The 18,740-nt window shown below is 43.0% G+C and overlaps 1 protein-coding gene across 1 annotated transcript in view; it reads right to left on the bottom strand.

Moving 5' to 3' along the window:
* Positions 1 to 18,724, bottom strand: part of LOC119388125 (zinc transporter 5) — a 34,076-nt gene extending 15,352 nt beyond the window's left edge. The window contains exons 1-10 of the mRNA XM_037655774.2: positions 18,575 to 18,724; positions 18,114 to 18,214; positions 17,922 to 18,044; positions 16,863 to 16,929; positions 16,292 to 16,462; positions 15,150 to 15,237; positions 14,203 to 14,279; positions 12,817 to 12,990; positions 11,217 to 11,496; positions 1,300 to 1,511 (exon numbers count right to left, since the gene is read on the bottom strand). Of these exons, the coding sequence (XP_037511702.1) occupies positions 1,300 to 1,511; positions 11,217 to 11,496; positions 12,817 to 12,990; positions 14,203 to 14,279; positions 15,150 to 15,237; positions 16,292 to 16,462; positions 16,863 to 16,929; positions 17,922 to 18,044; positions 18,114 to 18,184 (1,263 nt within the window). The 5' untranslated portion in view covers positions 18,185 to 18,214; positions 18,575 to 18,724. The remainder of the gene's footprint in view (positions 1 to 1,299; positions 1,512 to 11,216; positions 11,497 to 12,816; positions 12,991 to 14,202; positions 14,280 to 15,149; positions 15,238 to 16,291; positions 16,463 to 16,862; positions 16,930 to 17,921; positions 18,045 to 18,113; positions 18,215 to 18,574) is intronic.
* Positions 18,725 to 18,740: the final 16 nt, after the last annotated feature.

The following is an 18,740-nucleotide window of genomic DNA, read 5'->3' as shown; positions in this document are numbered from 1 at the left end:
CAAGCGCTCTGTTCCCGTCACGTTGGCGGATAAAAGTACGGTGACTCGTTCCTTGCTTCTTGCCGCTGACTGAAGGATCCCCTTTCATCACTCTTCATCACTTCTTGTCGGGAGAGCCCGTTATTCAGAGCACGCAAAATTTCTACTTTGGTGGTGAAGTCCTTGGCCTCGTACTTGGGCCGCTTCGCCGGCGTTGCCATCGGCGGAGAGTGCGGTCGCACGAGAAGTCAGCACAAAAGCACCAGCAACGATCAAGCTAAAGGAGCCGTACTGAAACGTTCCTCGATAAATCGGCGATCAACGATGCAGCACACCAACGGGAACAAAGCAACAAAACCCACACGCGAAAAAAAGGCGTTCAACCAGTCTCAATCCAAGCCAAGTCGATAATTGATGTCCATGGTGATGCCGGTGATGCTGCGTTTAAGCTTCACTTTTGTTCCGAATTGTTCTTTTTTCGTTTTCGAGCCTTGCCAGCGGCCCGAAAGTCGCCGAATTATCCGATTTGCGGTCAAATCTGTCCGAAATAACGAGTGCCCAGTCTCATAGAGTGATGCGTATATTTACAGGGACCAGATGACGTGTCCGAATTAACCGATTTTCCGAATTAACGAGAGTCGAATTAACGAGCTTTTACTGTATAGCTTCCAGTGCAATTGTCAGGACAAAAGACAGAAAGCACTTAAAACGTGCGACAAATCCCTGTAATTCCACATGGTCTTGACAGATATGAAAAACTTTTGTGACGATTGATTCATGAGGCAACAAACTCTGATACTGAGTTCATTTGTAATTACTCGAAAAAATGGTTCAGGACCCCTTTAAGTGTGCATATTACCTGTACCCCATTTAATTTTGTTTTAAATTTACAAGCTTGTTATATGGGCAACCGGTACATTTTAAACCGTAACGTATTTTACCGCCTAAACTTGCAGCCGACTACTATTTAGATCCCGCTACTATTTGAATTCGTGTCGAAATTATTTGACCATAATTACCATTTGCTTCGACTATGCTTCGAACCAAAAGAAGTAATATTTGCACAAGCCTAGTAAACAAGTAAGCGCTAACGACGACACCAGAAAATAACTGGGCAGAAGTAAAACCCATATAGGGAAGATTCAACTTCGCTACATGCGCTTTGATCTCAGACTTCTGTTCAAAACGTAAAAGAAAAGGATTAATTTTTGCCTAATCTCATCATACGTGAGCAAGTTGCAGTGCAGGCACGATGAAGCGCATGCTAGTCATGTACTGCTGTTATCTACGACATGAGAAAATGGTAAAGGTGAGCCTTACCAGATTGATGCAGAGGAAGTAGAATATCCGTCTCGAGTCCGACTCCTTCATGATCTGCGTCAGCCCAGACCGAAGCACGGACAACATGGAGTAGCCTGCCCCCATGTGAAATGCATCCCCGTTGAAGTTGTACAGTGGGTCACCACCACTGGAGTAGCCAACCAATGTACCCTTTGTTCCCTTCAGGTCAGGTGAGCTCAGAATCAGCGTGGCTATTAGAAAAAAAAAGAATGCCAAAAAAACTTATTATAACTCTTTTACAGCGATCACAATAAGCAGAGATCAGTGTGAGAGATTACAGAGGCTCTAATCATATCATGCTTAGAAGAGAGGTGCATTAACAGAAGAATAACAGAAGAATCTATATTTAATATCAACTAAAAAAGCTTAAACTTAGGACAATTTATTCAGGGCGAACGAAACACTGAAAATTAATTTTTTAATTGCTTTTTGTGTTTATGGAGAAATGATGAACACCTTTAACTGGTATATATTGCCCAAGAAAGATTTACAGCATGGAAAAGATGAACAGACGAAGAACAGACGAAGAGAGGCAACACAGACAAGCGTGTAACGAAGTACCAACTTGCCCGAACGTTCACATTAATCTTGTATATATACTGTTAAGAATGATAACGAGTTTCAAGATAAACTTGTGCTATTGCCTCATGCAATTAAGTTTTCTCTAGAGCTGTGCAAATAGCAAAATTTTGGGTGCAAAGCGAATTCGAATAATAAAGATTGAGTGCGAATCGAATCGAATAATTTCGAATAATTTTCTAATATTTCTCAAACATTTTTCGAATAATTCGAAGTGAAATTACAGAAAAAGTTGCAGAGAATCCCTAAGTATGTTCTTGTGAGATAGCAACATGAAAGTGTTTCTTTTCGCTAGGTTGATGAAGAGCTGGTGGGGTCATATTTCATAGTTGTCTTTCTTATCAAGAGTGAGGCAATGTAGAGGCCGAATTGTATTTATGTACATGATTTGGTGCAACCAAAGTGTTGCCGACAACACTTTACACATGATAGGCAGAGGTGCCATTTCCTCAGCCTCTCCTCCCCTTTCAAGTTCTGTGGAAGCCCAACTGATGTGGCAGACAAGGGTGTGCTCCCTTCAAGTCCGGAGTTCCAAATCTGCCTCGTAGACGTCGATATATAAGAACATCTGAAATTTTGGATGCTAAAAAGCTTTGGCGTCCGATTTTTCTGACTTCCTGCCCGAATTTCAGGTCCAAAACAGCATTAATTGAGCCCCCAACTCTGCCAAATCTTTGATCTCCATATTGGAACCAGCGTTTTCTTGAGTTAATACATTTGCGACGTAGCGGGATTTTAAAGGCAGCTTTGCCGCAATACGGGGGTGTGATGAGGTGAAGCATATTGAAAATCTAGGGACCACTTCCAAACGGACGTTGACTGTCTCTTGGCTAAGTTCGACCGTAACGGACCTTGAAAGGCAGCTTTGCCGCAATACGGGGTGTGAGGAGGTGAAGCATATTGAAAATCTAGGGACCACTTCCAGACGGACGTTGACTGTCTCTTGGCTAAGTTCGACCGTAACGGAGCTTGAAAGGCAGTTTTGCCGCAATACGGGGGTGTGATGAGGTGAAGCACATTGAAAAATCTAGGGACCACTTCCAACCGGACTGTCTCTTGGCTAAGTTCGACCGTAACGGAGCTTGAAAGGCAGCTTTGCCGCAATACGAGAGTGTAATGAGGTGAAGAATATTGAAAATCTGAAGGGGTCACTTTCAACCGGACGTTGACTGCATTTGTCTTTGGGAAGTTCGAATAGTTCGAATAGTAAAATTTCAGTGCGAATCGAATCGAAAAGCAAACACTATTCGAAAAATATTCGAAATTTCGAATATTCGCACACCCCTAGTTTTCTCATTTCTCAGTGTTGCCTAAAAGCTACATTTTGCTATTCTTTTGGCAAAGTGACTACAACTCTTCAGGTGTTTTTAGAGATGGTTATTATCCATTTCCATTGCTTTTGAAACGTATGCAGAAAGACAACTTGGTTTTTGTGCATTTAGCCCCAATGAGAATGCTGCGATATTCACTAGGAATGAATCTCATAACCTTGTGTGTCCATCAATACACCCCTGATGCTGAACCAGCCCAGCAGACATAAGGCATGAATATCAGCCACCGTTGTAAAGTTAACTTCCTAACACTGACAAACTGTACAGTCGCACTGAATATGACTTGCAACACGGGTGCGTGTGGCTTCATGAGTTCAAAGATTGCGCATGGCTTCAACTTGTTTATATTTCAACAACTAAATGATATTCTTTTATTTGGGATCACACTCAAGTGAGAGAACAGCGCTTAGTTATGGAAATAAGGGCTAGTGGAAGCCATGAGCAGTCTTTGAACTTGTGAGTCCATGCACTCCCGCGTTGCAAGTCATATTGAGCGCGACTGTACATCTCTTATAACCACTAACTACATATTTCAGTATATTGTTCCGTGAGATCCACCATTCGCATAATAAAATTTCACTGCAACCTCCGATAGGGCCAAATCTGCAACCAATGTTATGTTGTCTTTACAGCGCATCTAGGGGCAAAGGATACTTAAATAATTAGGCTAATCATCTGACTTTTGTCTCAGCAGCATTCGGCCTCAATTTAAGGGGCACCTAATGTACAGTAAACTCTCAGTAAATGGAAATCTCTTAAATGGAACTGCTGCTTAAATGGGACAACTGCTTCTAATATGATTGACTTTGTGCTTGTATTTTGCACCCCATCTCTATCTCTCAGTAAATGGAACTCCTGTTAAATGGAACATAGTTTTCTGGACCCTTCAGGTTCCTTTAATGAGAGCCTAATGTAAATACATACTAAAAGTTAGTGAAACTTGTTACTTAGCTACTCACACACTGCGATTCATCATGCAAGCTGTACACCTCTTTAAGTAAACCAACTCAAAGGCTAGATTAGAGCACTGCACGGGCCGTGATTCTCGGCCCGGGCCCGGCCTGTGGCCAGCACTCGTTTATGTTTACCCGCCCGAGCCTGGCCCGGTGACTCGAAGCAAGGCCCGGGCCCGGCCCGAACCTGAGAAAAATTTTTACCTACCCGGCCCGGCTCAATCCAACTGCAGATCGGGCCCGGCCCGACATGGGCCCGAGCCAGTAATCTAGGCGGTGTTGCCCGAACATGGAATCGGACAGCAAGGCGTTTTAAGTAGCAAATATCTACGCATTGTTGGTGCATGCTTCGCTAACAATTATATACTTTAACCTACGATTATTGCTTGTACAAAAGGGCCTCACAGTGGAAACAGTTGAGCGGACGTACTGGTACAATGTGCATTTGTTTGGCGGCCGTATACTGTACCTATTTTTTCAGCAAATACAATGAGCATCATTAAGAGCGTTTTGTAACAAATATTGCAGCAAGGAAAGTGATTTGCAGCATGAGTTCAGTTTCAATAGGGAGCGCGATAAAAACAGAGGAGACAGAGAACAGAACGCCCACTTCACTTTGTTTTATTGTGCTTTCTATTGAAATTTAAAGCATGCTCTATCAACCAAGCCAATTGTGCACCCTTCGTGATACCTGTGTTCTTGTCTTCAGCATAGTAGCTGCTCACAGCAAGCGAAATAGAGAAAAAATTCCAAATTTATTAAGGCAAAAGCCTTAGATGCCTCTTCAAACGCGAAAATTGACCAACATCTCGTGTCGGCGTGCCCCGTCGGCGGCGTCAACACGAGTGATGCAAAAAATCATCATCACTTGATGACGTCCCCATATGATGACCCCATGACGTCACATATCGCCTTAATTCGTGATGTCATCATGACGTCACGTAACGTGATGTACTCATACGACATCCTTGCTTCGTCAACGGTGGGCCCATCATGAAGGCAGCGCAAAATCAGCCAAGCTGCCTCCGATCCTGGAGGCAGTGCAAAACCATGTGAGGTGCAGAAAGCTTTCAGAGGGTGGCGAGGCAGGATCAACACATCGACTCAGAAGAAAAGGAAGTTCGCTTTTGCCTTCGAGTCGTCTTAGGCGAATGCATACGGGACTCTGCGAGTTTTTGCCTTTGTTGTAAATAGACTAACGCAGATAAAAATTATAATGAACCGCATGCACCACGTGTACTTTTCGAAAGATGTATTAACAACCGAAAAGAAGAAAGAAACGATCTGTCATAGCATTCTTTTCATATATCACACCACTGCTAGTATATACAATCTACAAGTTTTTGAACTTTCAGGGAGCAGAGCTAAAAGACACATGGACAGAGACACACAGTAGACACGGCGGGCGCTAACTTACAACTTATCTTTGCAAAAATGTTCCAAAAGCCGGGAGAGTTCATGACCTTCGTTGGGTCACCAAAAGCCGGGGAGTTCTAGTCCTTCATTGGGTCACCAACTTATAACTTGTCAAAGTTTCTGGTTGGGTTGCTGAGACCGTTAACCGAGAACAATGGCCGGTCAGTCAAAAACTCTCGGGAATTTGCGACTGTCGTGCGTACACAGCAGCTTGATGATGACGATGTGATGGTATCGTTTGATGTTGTTTCTTTATTCACAAATGTTCCTGTTGTCCTGGCAATTGAGGTTGCGGAGGCCCGTTTGAAAGAGGACAGGAATTTGCAAAGTCGTACGTCGATGTCGGTTGAAGATATCGTAATTTTGTTGCGGTTTTGCCTGAAACAAACGTACTTCAGTTTCAACAACACAGTTTACCACCAAATCGAAGGTTGCCCTATGGGAAGTCCAGTCTCCGTCACCATGGCCAACTTGGTGATGGAGCACGTCGAAACACGGGCGCTGGAGGTTCTACCTTGTCAGTTGAAACTATACCGTAGGTACGTTGATGACACTTTCGTCATCCTGAAGAGGGCAAATCTGGTTGCTTTCCATGAGGCACTGAACGGCGTACATCCTGCCATTAAGTTTACCTATGAAGTAGAGAAGGATAATGCCTTGCCATTTTTGGATATACTTGTCCGCAGGGCTTGTAATGGCGGGGTGGAAACAACAGTGTACCTGAAACAATGCGATACCGGAGGCTTTTTGTCCTTCCACTCACATCACCCGGCCGAGCACAAACGGTCCGTCGTTAGGTCGTTCTTGTCCCGTTGCGATGCTGTTTGTTCTGATCAGCACTTGCGGCGACATGAGATGGAAAATGTGGTTGGTGCGTTGGAGCAAAGGCATTATCCGAGGACGTTTATCAACGACACCATGAGACGTATGCGAGGGGGAACAAGAAGTGCGGCACGAGAAAACACAACATCCATTGTTTCCATCCCTTACGTTCAGGGCGTATCAGACTCTGTTCGGAGAGCACTTCGTCCGCTGGGCATTAAAACCGCTTTTCAGACCTCATTGTACCTTGGGGAACGTGTTCACCAAGCTTAAAGGCCGCACCCCTGCGAACGATCAAAGCGGGGTCGTCTACAAGGTACCGTGCGGGGACTGCGACGCCACATACATCGGCGAAACAGGCAGGAAGCGGTCAACGAGGCTCAAAGAGCACAAAGGGGATGTCGCCAAAGCCACCCATGCCACACATTCCAAGAGCGAACTCGTCGAACACTGCTGGACGACGGGGCATGCCTTCGACTTCAGTAATGCGACGACGCTGGCTCGGGAACAAAGGTGGGGCAAGAGAAAGCTTCTCGAGTCGTGGTTCATCCGCCGTGACAGGTCGGCGTGCAACAGCAACCGTGGCCCCCTACCGGATGTGTACAGAGACATACGAGACTAGAAATAGACTGGGTTACCTTCGCTCATTCGGTGCCAGTTCATACTGAAGATGTCACTCGCATAGGTGGTGAAACGTCTGTGTAATTTTTGTTATATTTTGTTATGTTAAGTCGGAGTATCTATTTTAATCAAAAACTTATCTTTATTGCAATCACCAGTGCAAATATATGTGCCATAATCACTCAAAATTTGTTGTGACAAATCACGTTCTACCAGGAATGACAACTAGTGGGGCATTCATATGGAGCATGCGTGCAGGAATGAAAGAGCACTAGGGGCAAATATAAGCAAAAACATAACAAGTGACGGACGCTTCACGTGAAAAGGCAGAAACACGATGAAAAATCTAAAAGATTTCAAAGACCCAGATTTGCAGGCGAAATAACGATGCATTAAATAAAACCTTTGAGATAACCTCTGCATCAGACAGAACAATGGAAGGCCTGCTAACGCACTTGTCCCCTGCTTTATTTATTTATTTATTTATTTATTTATTTATTTATTTATTTATTTATTTGTCAAATACTGTCAGCCTTTCCCAGGCCATTACAGGGAGTGGGTCGAAAGGTACACATAGAAGTACAATGCACACTAAATCAAAGAAGACATTAATAATGACAACCAAAACAACAAACAATGCATAAACCTCGTAATCAGGAGAAGAAAAAGATTGTACAAAAAATACCGCTATGCTATAGTGTACAAAAATATTCTTCTACCCTTTCCACAAAGCTGTCTACGCTATTCATGCCAATAATATTCTGGGGCAACGCGTTCCATATTTCAATGGAAGCCGGAAAGAATGAAAATTTGAATGTGTCGCAGCGTGTGGCGTATTGCCTGATGTGCTTATCATGGCACATTCTACGGGAGTGACGATGCGGTGGTTTCAAGTGCTCGTGTTTATCTATGTTTAGGTGATCATTATAGAGCAAGAAAAGAAATTTCACCGCTGCCACCCGCCGCCGGCAGGCTAGTGTAGGAATTCCTGCGGCATTTCGAAGAGCAGTGACACTATCATAACGGGAATACTTTGAAAAAATAAAGCGTAGTGCCTTGTTTTGGATTCTTTCCAATCTATCTGTGAGGTATACCTGGTGGGGGTTCCAAACTATACTGCCATATTCAAGGATGGGGCGCACTAGAGTTTTATAGGCAGCTAACTTAACGGATGCAGGAGCCGCAGCCAATTGCCTTCGCAGAAACCAGAGTGTTTTAAATGCTTTTGTGCATGTGTTTTCAATATGAGCGTTCCATTTTAGATTACTTGTGATAGTTACACCCAAGTATTTTATAGAGTCTGTTCGTGTTATATCAGAGCCCGCCATTTTATAATTGAATGTAACAGGTGATTTCTTATGGCTAATAGTCATACACTTTGTTTTGCTGACGTTTATTTCCATACCCCAGGTTACGCACCATTGAGCAATTTTATCTAGAGAAGCATCTAGAAGCTTCTGATCGTCAGTACCGCGCACACACGTGTACACAACCAAATCATCGGCAAATAAACGCACTTTCACGCCTTCTTCAGCACAACTAACAACGTCATTGATATAAATAAGAAACAATAGCGGTCCTAATACTGACCCTTGAGGTACCCCCGAGTACACCTCAAGTAAATCAGAGTTAGTATTATTAACAGTGACATACTGTGTACGATTGCACAGATAGGCAGTAATCCATTCTAATAATTTTGATTCAATACCAACAGACCTTAGTTTCTCAATTAATTTAAAATGCACTACGCGGTCATATGCTTTTGGATGAAGAAAGCTTCCACAATTTTGCACTCAACTTTATCTTTCCCTGTCTTAAAGTGACACTAAAGTGCACCAACTAATCGCTTTAGATGATTAAATTGTACTCTGGGAGTTCTAATGTCATTACCTTCACCCATCATAGGTTTAATAATAAAAGAGAAAATCAAGGCTGAAGTTCCATGTTTAAGTTTCACGCCGAAATCTCCGCACGTCACGTCATCGATTTCAAAGCGCATTTTTCGTATTTGGGCAACAACGCCTCAACGATATTTCCCGAAACTTGGCATGCTAACTTTCTGCCCCCTGAGAGGACAATGCACTTGATTTCTACTGAGAACTACGTAGGACCTAGTAGACGCGATCAAAATCTATGACATCACGACGTTTGCTGCGTGAATTTCAAGGTGGCGTGGCCACCTGCATTTTCTTTTTGTGCGTTTTCTCGCTTACCGAGCATCTGCTTGCGGCAAGCGTGGTGATTTTGGAATTGTGAAACAGCAATTTCCTAATATGAGAATAATCGTTTTTTTCCCTTTAGTATCCCTTTAAGAAACTGTGTTCGTTGAAAATCACGGGTACAGCCACAGCGCTTGCAATGCTCACCCAGAAAACACCCTGTTGGATTACGCACATTCAATTATGTTCTTTTAGCTCTGTGATTGAAGCATCGACCGCACTGGCTGATGTACTGGCAACCACAACTCGAGGAAATGCTGTAAATAACGTTAAAAACACACGCTGTAAACTTTTTCTGGTGTTACGTGATGCAAACACGGTGCTTGTCACTGTTAGTCAAAACACACAACTTTGACAATTGAAACTTTATGTCGCATAGTTTACAGTTTATTTCTTCACATGGTATTGGGCAAGAAATCAATTTATCTAGAGATTTCGGCTTTTTAAGCACGCCATGTGCTGTTGCACCACATATCTTGCTACGCTAAAGTTTCTTGCACTGCTTCTGCTAGCCATAGGGGAGCACAACATCTGCCTTGCGAATTCTGAAGGCACCGGCAGTCGTTGTCCTTAGACTTCCACCTATGGGGCAAATTTTGGATGTCTTTGTTGACCTCGGCAGAATGAACATAGCTGTCCAGCTCATCTCTTCACTTCTCTCGTTCCCGAATGTCGGGCCAATCTTCAATATCATCTATAAAACTCCTCTTTTAGGGCTTCTCCTTGCAGTTTTCAGCAGTGTATGTTATGCACCATTTGTACCGTGCTCTTTTTTCTCCATATTAGAGTGGTGTATACTTTCCTAACGATGTTGTACCAGTAGCAGGTGGCCATTGGACTATGCACATAGGAGTGACATGCAGGAGGTGGACTACGTGATTTTGATCTATTTTCGGGGTTCGTCCCAGTATGCTAATAAAGGCGTGAATAAGCTTCTCGACGCTTACTGATTGGATGCATATGGTTCGAGGTAAGGGGACATCAGCCGGCACGGAATTCGTAATTGACTTTTTTCAGGCCAGATATTTAGTCAAGCTAATATACTTTGCCCCACGCCTTGTTTAATGGACCTATGCTATTCCTGCACATTCTAACGCTGTTGCGGCAGTATAATGTAGATCTCGCACCATACAGCGGCACAAGATGAAAGCTCAGATGGCAACAATGTAGGCACACAAAGCAGGCTGTGTATGGTCATCTTGCGTCACATGACCCCTGAGAGCAGTGACGGAGCCACGGAAAAAGAATGTTTATCTATAGTAATTCTATGTAACGACACTGCGATATGTAACGAATAGTATTTCTATGTAACGACCCGAGCCTGCCACCTCAAATCCGGGCCTGACCCTAAGCCCAGAGCTTCAGACATGAGCTCGGCCTGGGCCCGCCGTGAAAACTACCTTACCCGGCCCGGGTTTTCGGGTAGGCCCGAGCCCGTGCAGTGCTCTAGGGCAGATACATATGTAGCGACCATCTTCAGCTCCCTTGTAGGAATCAAGTATCCATGAGCATCGCCTCAACAAATAGGCGTTCTCTTAGGACAATACCGTGAAGTTTCCCCTGCTCTTCCCTGAACCGGTTCCCCGGCTGTCGCAGCTGTTGTAAGTCAACTCACAATGGCATCCCTTTGCGATAAGACAAGGATCCCAACATCGAGACGTCGCTGCCGCCACGCAGAGAACCTGCTCTTGCTTAGGAATAAATGCCAGCCTGCTCATGTTCTCAAGCAGTCAACATGTCTAGTACTTACTTTCACTAAACCTAGCTCCCGACACATACGCACTATCTTTTACAGGTGGTTTTAAACAAAAGGACACAACCGTGGTGGCTGTGCAGCAATACATTCTAGATATTTCAAAGAACAATACAAAAACATTTTCTCCCCCCCCCCTTCCCCTTTCACACTGCCTCAAGAGTGTTAAAAAAACAACCATTAGTATCTTCACATCACTCACCAAACATGAACATGACCCAGGCAAAGATGAGACCACCGGACAGTGAGTGCTGCCCCGATGTCAATCCCGTCCAAGAGTGACCCGCATGACCACTGGTGCCCCAGGAGAAGGCAAGCAGCAGAGCAGCCGCGAACACTGTCAGTGAACCCAGCCTGGCAGTAATGCAGGAGTCAAGACGAAGCGTGCACACAGATTCCACATAATAGTCCAGCACAAAGACAGCCAGGCCAGAGAAGACGAGCGGAAGCACAAAAAAGGGCACCTGCAACGCCTCCCCATTCTGAAAACAGGAAGAAGAAACCAGTATGAAAAAAAAAGAATTAGGCTCACATTAAGAAAGGCCAGGACAGAAAACACTTTCAGTCCCTGTGGTTCTGTTTGCAGTCATATATTTCAATGTCTAGAAAAATGTGCCGATTAACTTTTCCATAAGAATGCTGCCCATGCTGGAAAAGTAAGGCTTTTATTTTGACTGTGCTGGCACTGATCGCATTTACCACGTGGAGGTGCTGCCATATTTCTAATTATTGCAAAAGGTTCACTTTGCCAAGATTCCACATATGATTGCAACACTTTACATTCTTTGGGAGATGCAGCAAAGAAAGCACTTTTCGAAACGTTTCACGAAATGTGATCTTTACTGAGATGCCATTCATGGCCCACACGAGGTATAATTGACACGAACATGCAGGGGTTTTGCAAGAACATCTGAAATCAACCAATACAAATACACAGAAAAGAGGCTTTAAAGTGAGTTTGTTGGTGCACGATTAACTGACTTCTCAAAAACTGTGCTAGGAATGGGATAAATTCAGACCAACACAAATGCAGCCTGTCTCACTTGTCTAGTTTCAAGAGAAGTTTTCAAGAAGTCAACAAATATGCAGTACCTTCTGTATTTCTCATACATTATTTGACTCAGGTTAGCTTCACACTGAAAAGGGAAAAAAAAAGAAAGCCCTTCTTGTTCCAGCCATGCACTAGTACTTCAAAAGTGAAATGCAGCTTAGCCTCACGACTACCGACACAAAGCTGCACTACCTGGTTACGGAAAGCGCACTACAGAAAATGCTCTCGAGAATAAGCTGTTAGTACTGATGCAACGGCAAAAAGAAATTGGGAGTGACGTGCACAACATACTAAATAAGTCTGAGACCTGAGTTTTATAGTGTGGCGTGTTCAGCTGAGTAAGTGATTACATTGCCCGATTAATGCAGTCACCTTATGTATTTTCTGCACTCACTAAAATTGTACATCATTTTGAGGCTTTTAAGAGTTCCTGCAAGAGAATTCCAGTCCCAGAAGCATGGCCATACTGGCAGGATTTCAATACTTAGTTTCTTATGGAATTTTTGAAACTCAGAGCTTTCGTAAAGCTAGGATTTTATTTCTCCTCCTGATATACAACAGATGAATATGCAATACAATATGCTATTTTACATTAAGGGAATTAGGGGTGGCTACAACATTGAATTTGTTAAGCATAGGATAATTGTTATTAGAAATATAGTTTGTACAAGCTATCATGGTAATTGAATTGCATTGCACTTGTGAATCGCAAAGACGGAACTAAGCCATCCGACAGCAAATGAGTGCTCACCATGGAAGATGGCACTTTAACAAATAGCAGGAGTGGTGCTAGAAGCACAGTAGATATGACGCTTGACAGTGCATTCAAACGCTTGGCCCCACCAACATCGACAGCCAATGTGCGAGACAGGGTCCGAAAGCCTGCCTGGAGCAACAAGGTCAGCGCTAGAAGAAGCACACCACCCTGAAAGACAAAGGCAAAAGATTAGGCAGCCTTGTAGACGAGCTTTTGTTTGAACTTACTCTGTACTTCGGCTAAAAAGATCAGTAGGCTTTCAACTTTTCAGCATTTAGTATACTCGGCAAAAGCAAACCGTCGCTTTAAAGCATTCATAAGCCTTTTAAAAACTAATGCTTTGCCTTTGAAAGTGCTTTGACATGAAAAAGATGTAAAGAATTCATTGATGACAAAAAAAAAAAGGTTAGAAAGTCATGTGACCAATGAACAACATAGGCAGTGTAATGAAAAATATGGGTGTGAAATGATGTGAACAGGGCAAGCAGAACCCTTTACGAACGCAACAGTTCTAGTACCACACATGCTAATACACGTGTGGTCTGTGGAGCAGGAGACTATTATGTGCAGCAAGGCAAGCAGTGAGACGTGGTCAAGAGAGCACTGTTTTTTTAGCTTTGAGTCAGTAAGTGAGACATGTGGCTAGTTGGTACTTGCAGGTGCATACAATGTAGCACAAAGAGACAACAAACCCTTTTCATAACCTGCAAGTGCGCCTCCCTGCGCTGCACATTTGCCCGCGTAATGGCAGCGCCTGTCGTGCTTAAAGTGGAGAGGAGGTCCTAGGTGCATGTGCTGGGACTTGTCAATTATGCGTGTTTATATCAAGAGAGCTGACTCTACACTTTCTGCGTCATAGCGCAAGCAAACTGTGCCTGAACGCATTGTTTGCAGAAGTGACTAGCCGCCATTAGTTGGGCTAACGACACCGCAGGAAAGCTAGCTTTGAAATTATGAAAGGGGTCTACTGGAAATTAAAAAAAAAACACATAAACACACTTAGGAGCGAAGCATGCATCTGTGAAGTGTGCTTGTTATAAGTTGGAGGACTCGCTCACGAGTCTACTCCCTCAGATTAAGACCAACTCACAGGTCTGAGTGAGTTATACTGAGTAGAATTTTGGTACATCCAAGTTTCAGTGAGCCCAGCTAAGTAGAGCTTGGTGAGTATGAGCCTGATTAACTAAAAGATATAATATGTGAGCAGGTGTCAGTAAGTTTCATTTAATTTACCAAACCGTGGTGTCTATGCTCCCGTAGTAATTTTACTGTTCTAATAGATTAGGAGTTATAAGAGTTGTATTGAAAGGTATTTTTGGAATTTCATTAGAAGTGCATAGTCAGAAACATACTTTTATATGACAAACAAAGCCGTCTTACCTTGTGATCAGGAAGACCAAGAAGGGAGACCAGGTAATAAAAGACGTGGCTCAACCCATGGTGCTGGTAGCCCTCAGCTGAGTTTTTGTCAAGTTGTGACAGAAATACTGTACCTCTTTTTGTTCTTGCCAGGCTCTAACCTCATGAATACTCATGATCGTTATCTGATGTGTTCCTGCTCAATTTGGAAATGCCAGTCAGGTGTCTACATGCAACATTTCAGCTAGTGAAGTCACTGAGCAAAATCTTGTTAGAACTGCTGCACACTACGTTTAATATTGACATGAAGCAATCCTGAGAACCAGTTAGTCTTGACATAGGTTCAGCTTAAAAGAAATACACTCACTTTTATCAGAGATGGGACTTTCTCCCTCCCGATGTTTACCAGTCTTTCATTTGTCATGGAGGGACCAGGAGTGTGTATGCGATGCACAAGGATTTCATCAAATTGAACCTGTGGCACAATGTTACCTTGCTAAATTATGAAAAAAAAAAAAAAAAACAAGAAAATGCGGGGTTTCTGATTAAGGTAAGATTTGGAAATGAAAATATGCAGTTCATTAAAATGCACATTTCATTCAATTGGGTTTCGTTACATTGAGGTTTCACTAAGCTGTATTACTGTGTAAGTACATAAAACACCCAGTGACAACGCAATCACGCAAGACTAACGTGACTATAAGCTTTATACCTATTGCAATGTAGTGTGTCAATCATGCAGGTACTATTACACAGGGCTGATTTAAAAGATTGTGAGGGTCACATGTGGTGGATGGTCAACAAAAGATCACGAGCAATCTCACTAATGTGCTAGTGCCGGCAAAATGATGAGCAAACCAGCAACACTAAATCCCCATTCAGCACTATTTACTTGTACAGTCTAGGCCCAGTGCTTGCCTTGACTGTAAAAACTTTCTGTAACTACGTGCATAAAATGATAAGGATACGGTGCTCTGTTGGCAGAGCTTCCTTGTCATCGAAGTCAAGAAACAGCAGCGACAACACCGCCAATATAAAACATACTGCTCCTCTAAACTGCAAAAACAGAAACAGAAAGCAAAGCAAGAAACAGTTGCAGGATAAAACCTTCAATAAGAGGTGAACATGGTGAAAGTCTACTTGAGCCCCCAATAATAATAATAATAATAATAATAATAATAATAATAATAATAATAATAATAATAATAATAATAATAATAATAATAATAATATATGGGGTTTAACGTCCCAAAACCCCGATATGATTATGAGAGACGCTGTAGTGGAGGGCTCCGGAAATTTTGACCATCTGGGGTTCTTTAATGTGCACCTAAATCTAAGTACACGGGCCTCAAATATTTTTTCCAAAGAGCCCCTATTAAGAACTCAAACAAAATAAAATACAGGACCAAGGTAAGTGCAACAATCGGAGGTCCCGAAGTAACAATTGTCATGGGGACCACTTAATGATACACAAATGGGGGGTCATTAGAATGTTGGCAAACAGTGAGGCATATTATATATTTTCAAGGTCATCAGAAATTAGAAAGAAAAGATAACCCAAAGAAATTTATACAAGGATAAGTAGCTTGTAACGTAGTGAAGTATCATTTTTGGACAACAGTAAAGGAATTAGTTATTAGGAACAATACATTGCATGGTTGTATTAAAGAACAAACTAATTAAATTGATGATAGTTAAATGATACTATATATCCGATGATACTATAACATATGTCCAATGATACTATGTGTCAAATGTTCAACTTAAATATGAGTTACATAAAAAAATCTATGCATATCTAAAAAATGTTTCTATCTGCACACCCCTAACGCAATGCTTTCACATGATGAAAACAGTTTCTCATCGATTCTCTCCCGTGAGATTTTCGGGAAATAAAGGCCAACAATTTCGAATTTGCGAATGCCTACAAGCACTTTGCACTTCACTGCAATAGCACTTGGGTCGTGCCTACATCTTGAATACCACACAAAGGGATTAACTTATTAACCGAGCAGTTTCATGGTTAGCTCATTGCAAATGCTGTCTGTTCTTTCTCCTTCGAGCTTCCCTCCAGACTAAACTTTCACTTCTCTATGAACTGACTCACCTTAGAGTGGCCGCCAGCACTCGTGAAGAGAGCCTTGATGCCAACAATGACAACAAGGTCTTTGTGCTGGGTGAGCAGAATTGTCCGTAAAGGCCCGCACAGTGTGAGGCCAAAAAGCTCCAGAAGCGTGAGAGAAGAATTGATCACAGCATGGCGAATAACCCGCAGCCACTGTAGCCGGCAAAAGAAAACACAAGTGTCAGTAAAAAGATGCAAGAAAGCCAGTCAACACTCAAGACATGCCCGCTCAGTAGGAAATCTCAAGACTAGCACAAGTTTCAAGACATCTTTTTTCTAAATTAGGAGATGAGCTGGTGCATCAGACCACAACCAACAGTGAATTTTCCCTTAAATTGCTCCTATAACTGCTACCACAATAAGTAATTTGCTTTTAATGGTAAATACCACAACGTGGTCCTAAATAAGCAGCGTGGAGAGTTGGGCGAGTTTGTACGAGTTCATTCTGGTCGAAACTGCGCAATAGGCCGGTACACGAAGAAAGGCAAGACAAACGAGCCGCAGTTTTGACCAGAGTGGTCCTAAATATGTGCCCCAAGGAATGTGCACTTACTTGAGAGCGGGTTAGCTTTGACCCACTTGAGAAGGGCTTTTGTATAATTACAAGCGCAGTTGAAGCACTGTAACAGAGATGCAAGCATTATTCAGACCCAGTCCACATCAAGCAGATTCAATTAAAATGCAATTTCAAGGAAAGTGTCTTAAAACAAGCAGTTAGATATTGTACAAGAAGTGGGAGACATTCACGTTGGGCTACATTCTAAAAAATTCTGCACAAATCTTTTATCAGAAAATAATCTTACATAATGAAGTATATAGCGGTCAACTCTGATTAAAATCCGTTGCCAACCTTTCAGTTGTGCGAATATTCTTTGTGCATGGTTTTCTGAAATTCTAGATATAGTGCCATTTGCTTTTATTTCGTTATTGATGTTAACAGCACTTGGTATTTGCGAACAGTTACATTATGACGATATTGTATGCTTAATGAAAATGAAAGTTCAGTTGCATGTGAGAAAATAGTTGAGTCCTTCTATTTCTGTTCAAGCAGAGTATACTGCATTTTTCATGGTGGTCATTTCAGTGCCTAAGAGCTCATTCACAGCAGTGACTGGCAGAGGCTGTGCAACCAATTTGGTCACTTTATGACCAGTTGCAAATGGTCAGAAAGCCGGCGTTTGGTTGAAACCGGCTAGTCATACTTGCCACTGCGAACAATGGTCACCTTTTGCCACTCCTTGGTTGCCAATTGCAGTCGGTAGTGTGGCCTCTGTTGATTGTCGGTGTGAATGAGCCCTCAGTTCAATTAGCTTTGTGTGATTTCATAGGCAAAAACATAACCAAAACTCAAGAGCGCCGTGCAGCCATGCTTCTCTGAAGAAATCTATTCGATGAAAGCTGAATAGCTTTTCTTGCCTCAAGTTTTCACCTACTGCAAATAAACGTGATAAGTTGGCAGGTATGATATCCATTGCTTTATTTCTAAGCAAGCGAAAACGTGACAGCTTACCATGCGTTAGCGAAACTTAACAAAGGCTATAATGCATATAAATGAGAATGAACCGTCCCGAATGAACGTTAATCAATCAACGTCATAAAAGGTGGTACTTACACAAGGCGCGCGATGAAGAGGAACTGTACAACGTGAAGATAATTTAAGATATTGTACGAGAGGAAGTATGCGTATGCCAGGATGCATTTGGAGAGAACAAGGCTGGCCACGTATCCTTTGAACCTGCGTGCGAGTAATCCTCTTGGTCAAAATAGAAACGCGATGGGGCAGCAGCGAAAATGTCAAGCTTACCTCGGCGAGTGATATATGACTTGGGATCGTGGCTGTCCCTGACGGCCGTAGTGGGTCGGTAGCCTGTCCATGGTCAACCTATACAGCCGGGCACATGGCACCTGTACATAAGCGAGCGTAATGACACCTTCTGCTCCTTCCATTTAGCGGTCGTAGAAGGCGTTTAGCGAAGCATCGATGACGCATGTGACAAGCCCACCAAACACGTCGCATGCTGGCAGATTCACGCTCATTGCGTTCGATCGAAGGGACGATCGCATGTATTATTACGGCAAAATGCAGTTGCTATGAGGCTGGAAGGCTGAGCACAGGACAGAGCATCACGCTGGCCTTACAGCAGCTGCTTTACGTTGATCAAAGCCGGCTAATCGAAAAGGCACTCGACAGATGGATATCGTTTCCGTGACGACAACGTCGTCAACAGCAAGTAGTTCGCTTTTTCGTTATGAAAAAACACTTGCCTCAGTGTGCTTCTGGATTTCATTCGGCGACAGGTCTAAATTGAGATCAGTTGCGAAGGCGAAAACCCTGTGGTCATGCCCGAAACTCCCTTACAAACCTTCAGAATTAGGCAGACGCCGTGGCCGTCGCCATTACTGAAAACGGAACCGGAAATGCCATTCGCTT

This window comes from Rhipicephalus sanguineus, chromosome 3, assembly GCF_013339695.2.
Source record: "Rhipicephalus sanguineus isolate Rsan-2018 chromosome 3, BIME_Rsan_1.4, whole genome shotgun sequence".
In the NCBI taxonomy this organism is placed as follows: domain Eukaryota; kingdom Metazoa; phylum Arthropoda; class Arachnida; order Ixodida; family Ixodidae; genus Rhipicephalus; species Rhipicephalus sanguineus.
Note: the sequence above shows the minus strand (reverse complement) of the source record. Positions and strands in the feature narration are given on the sequence as shown.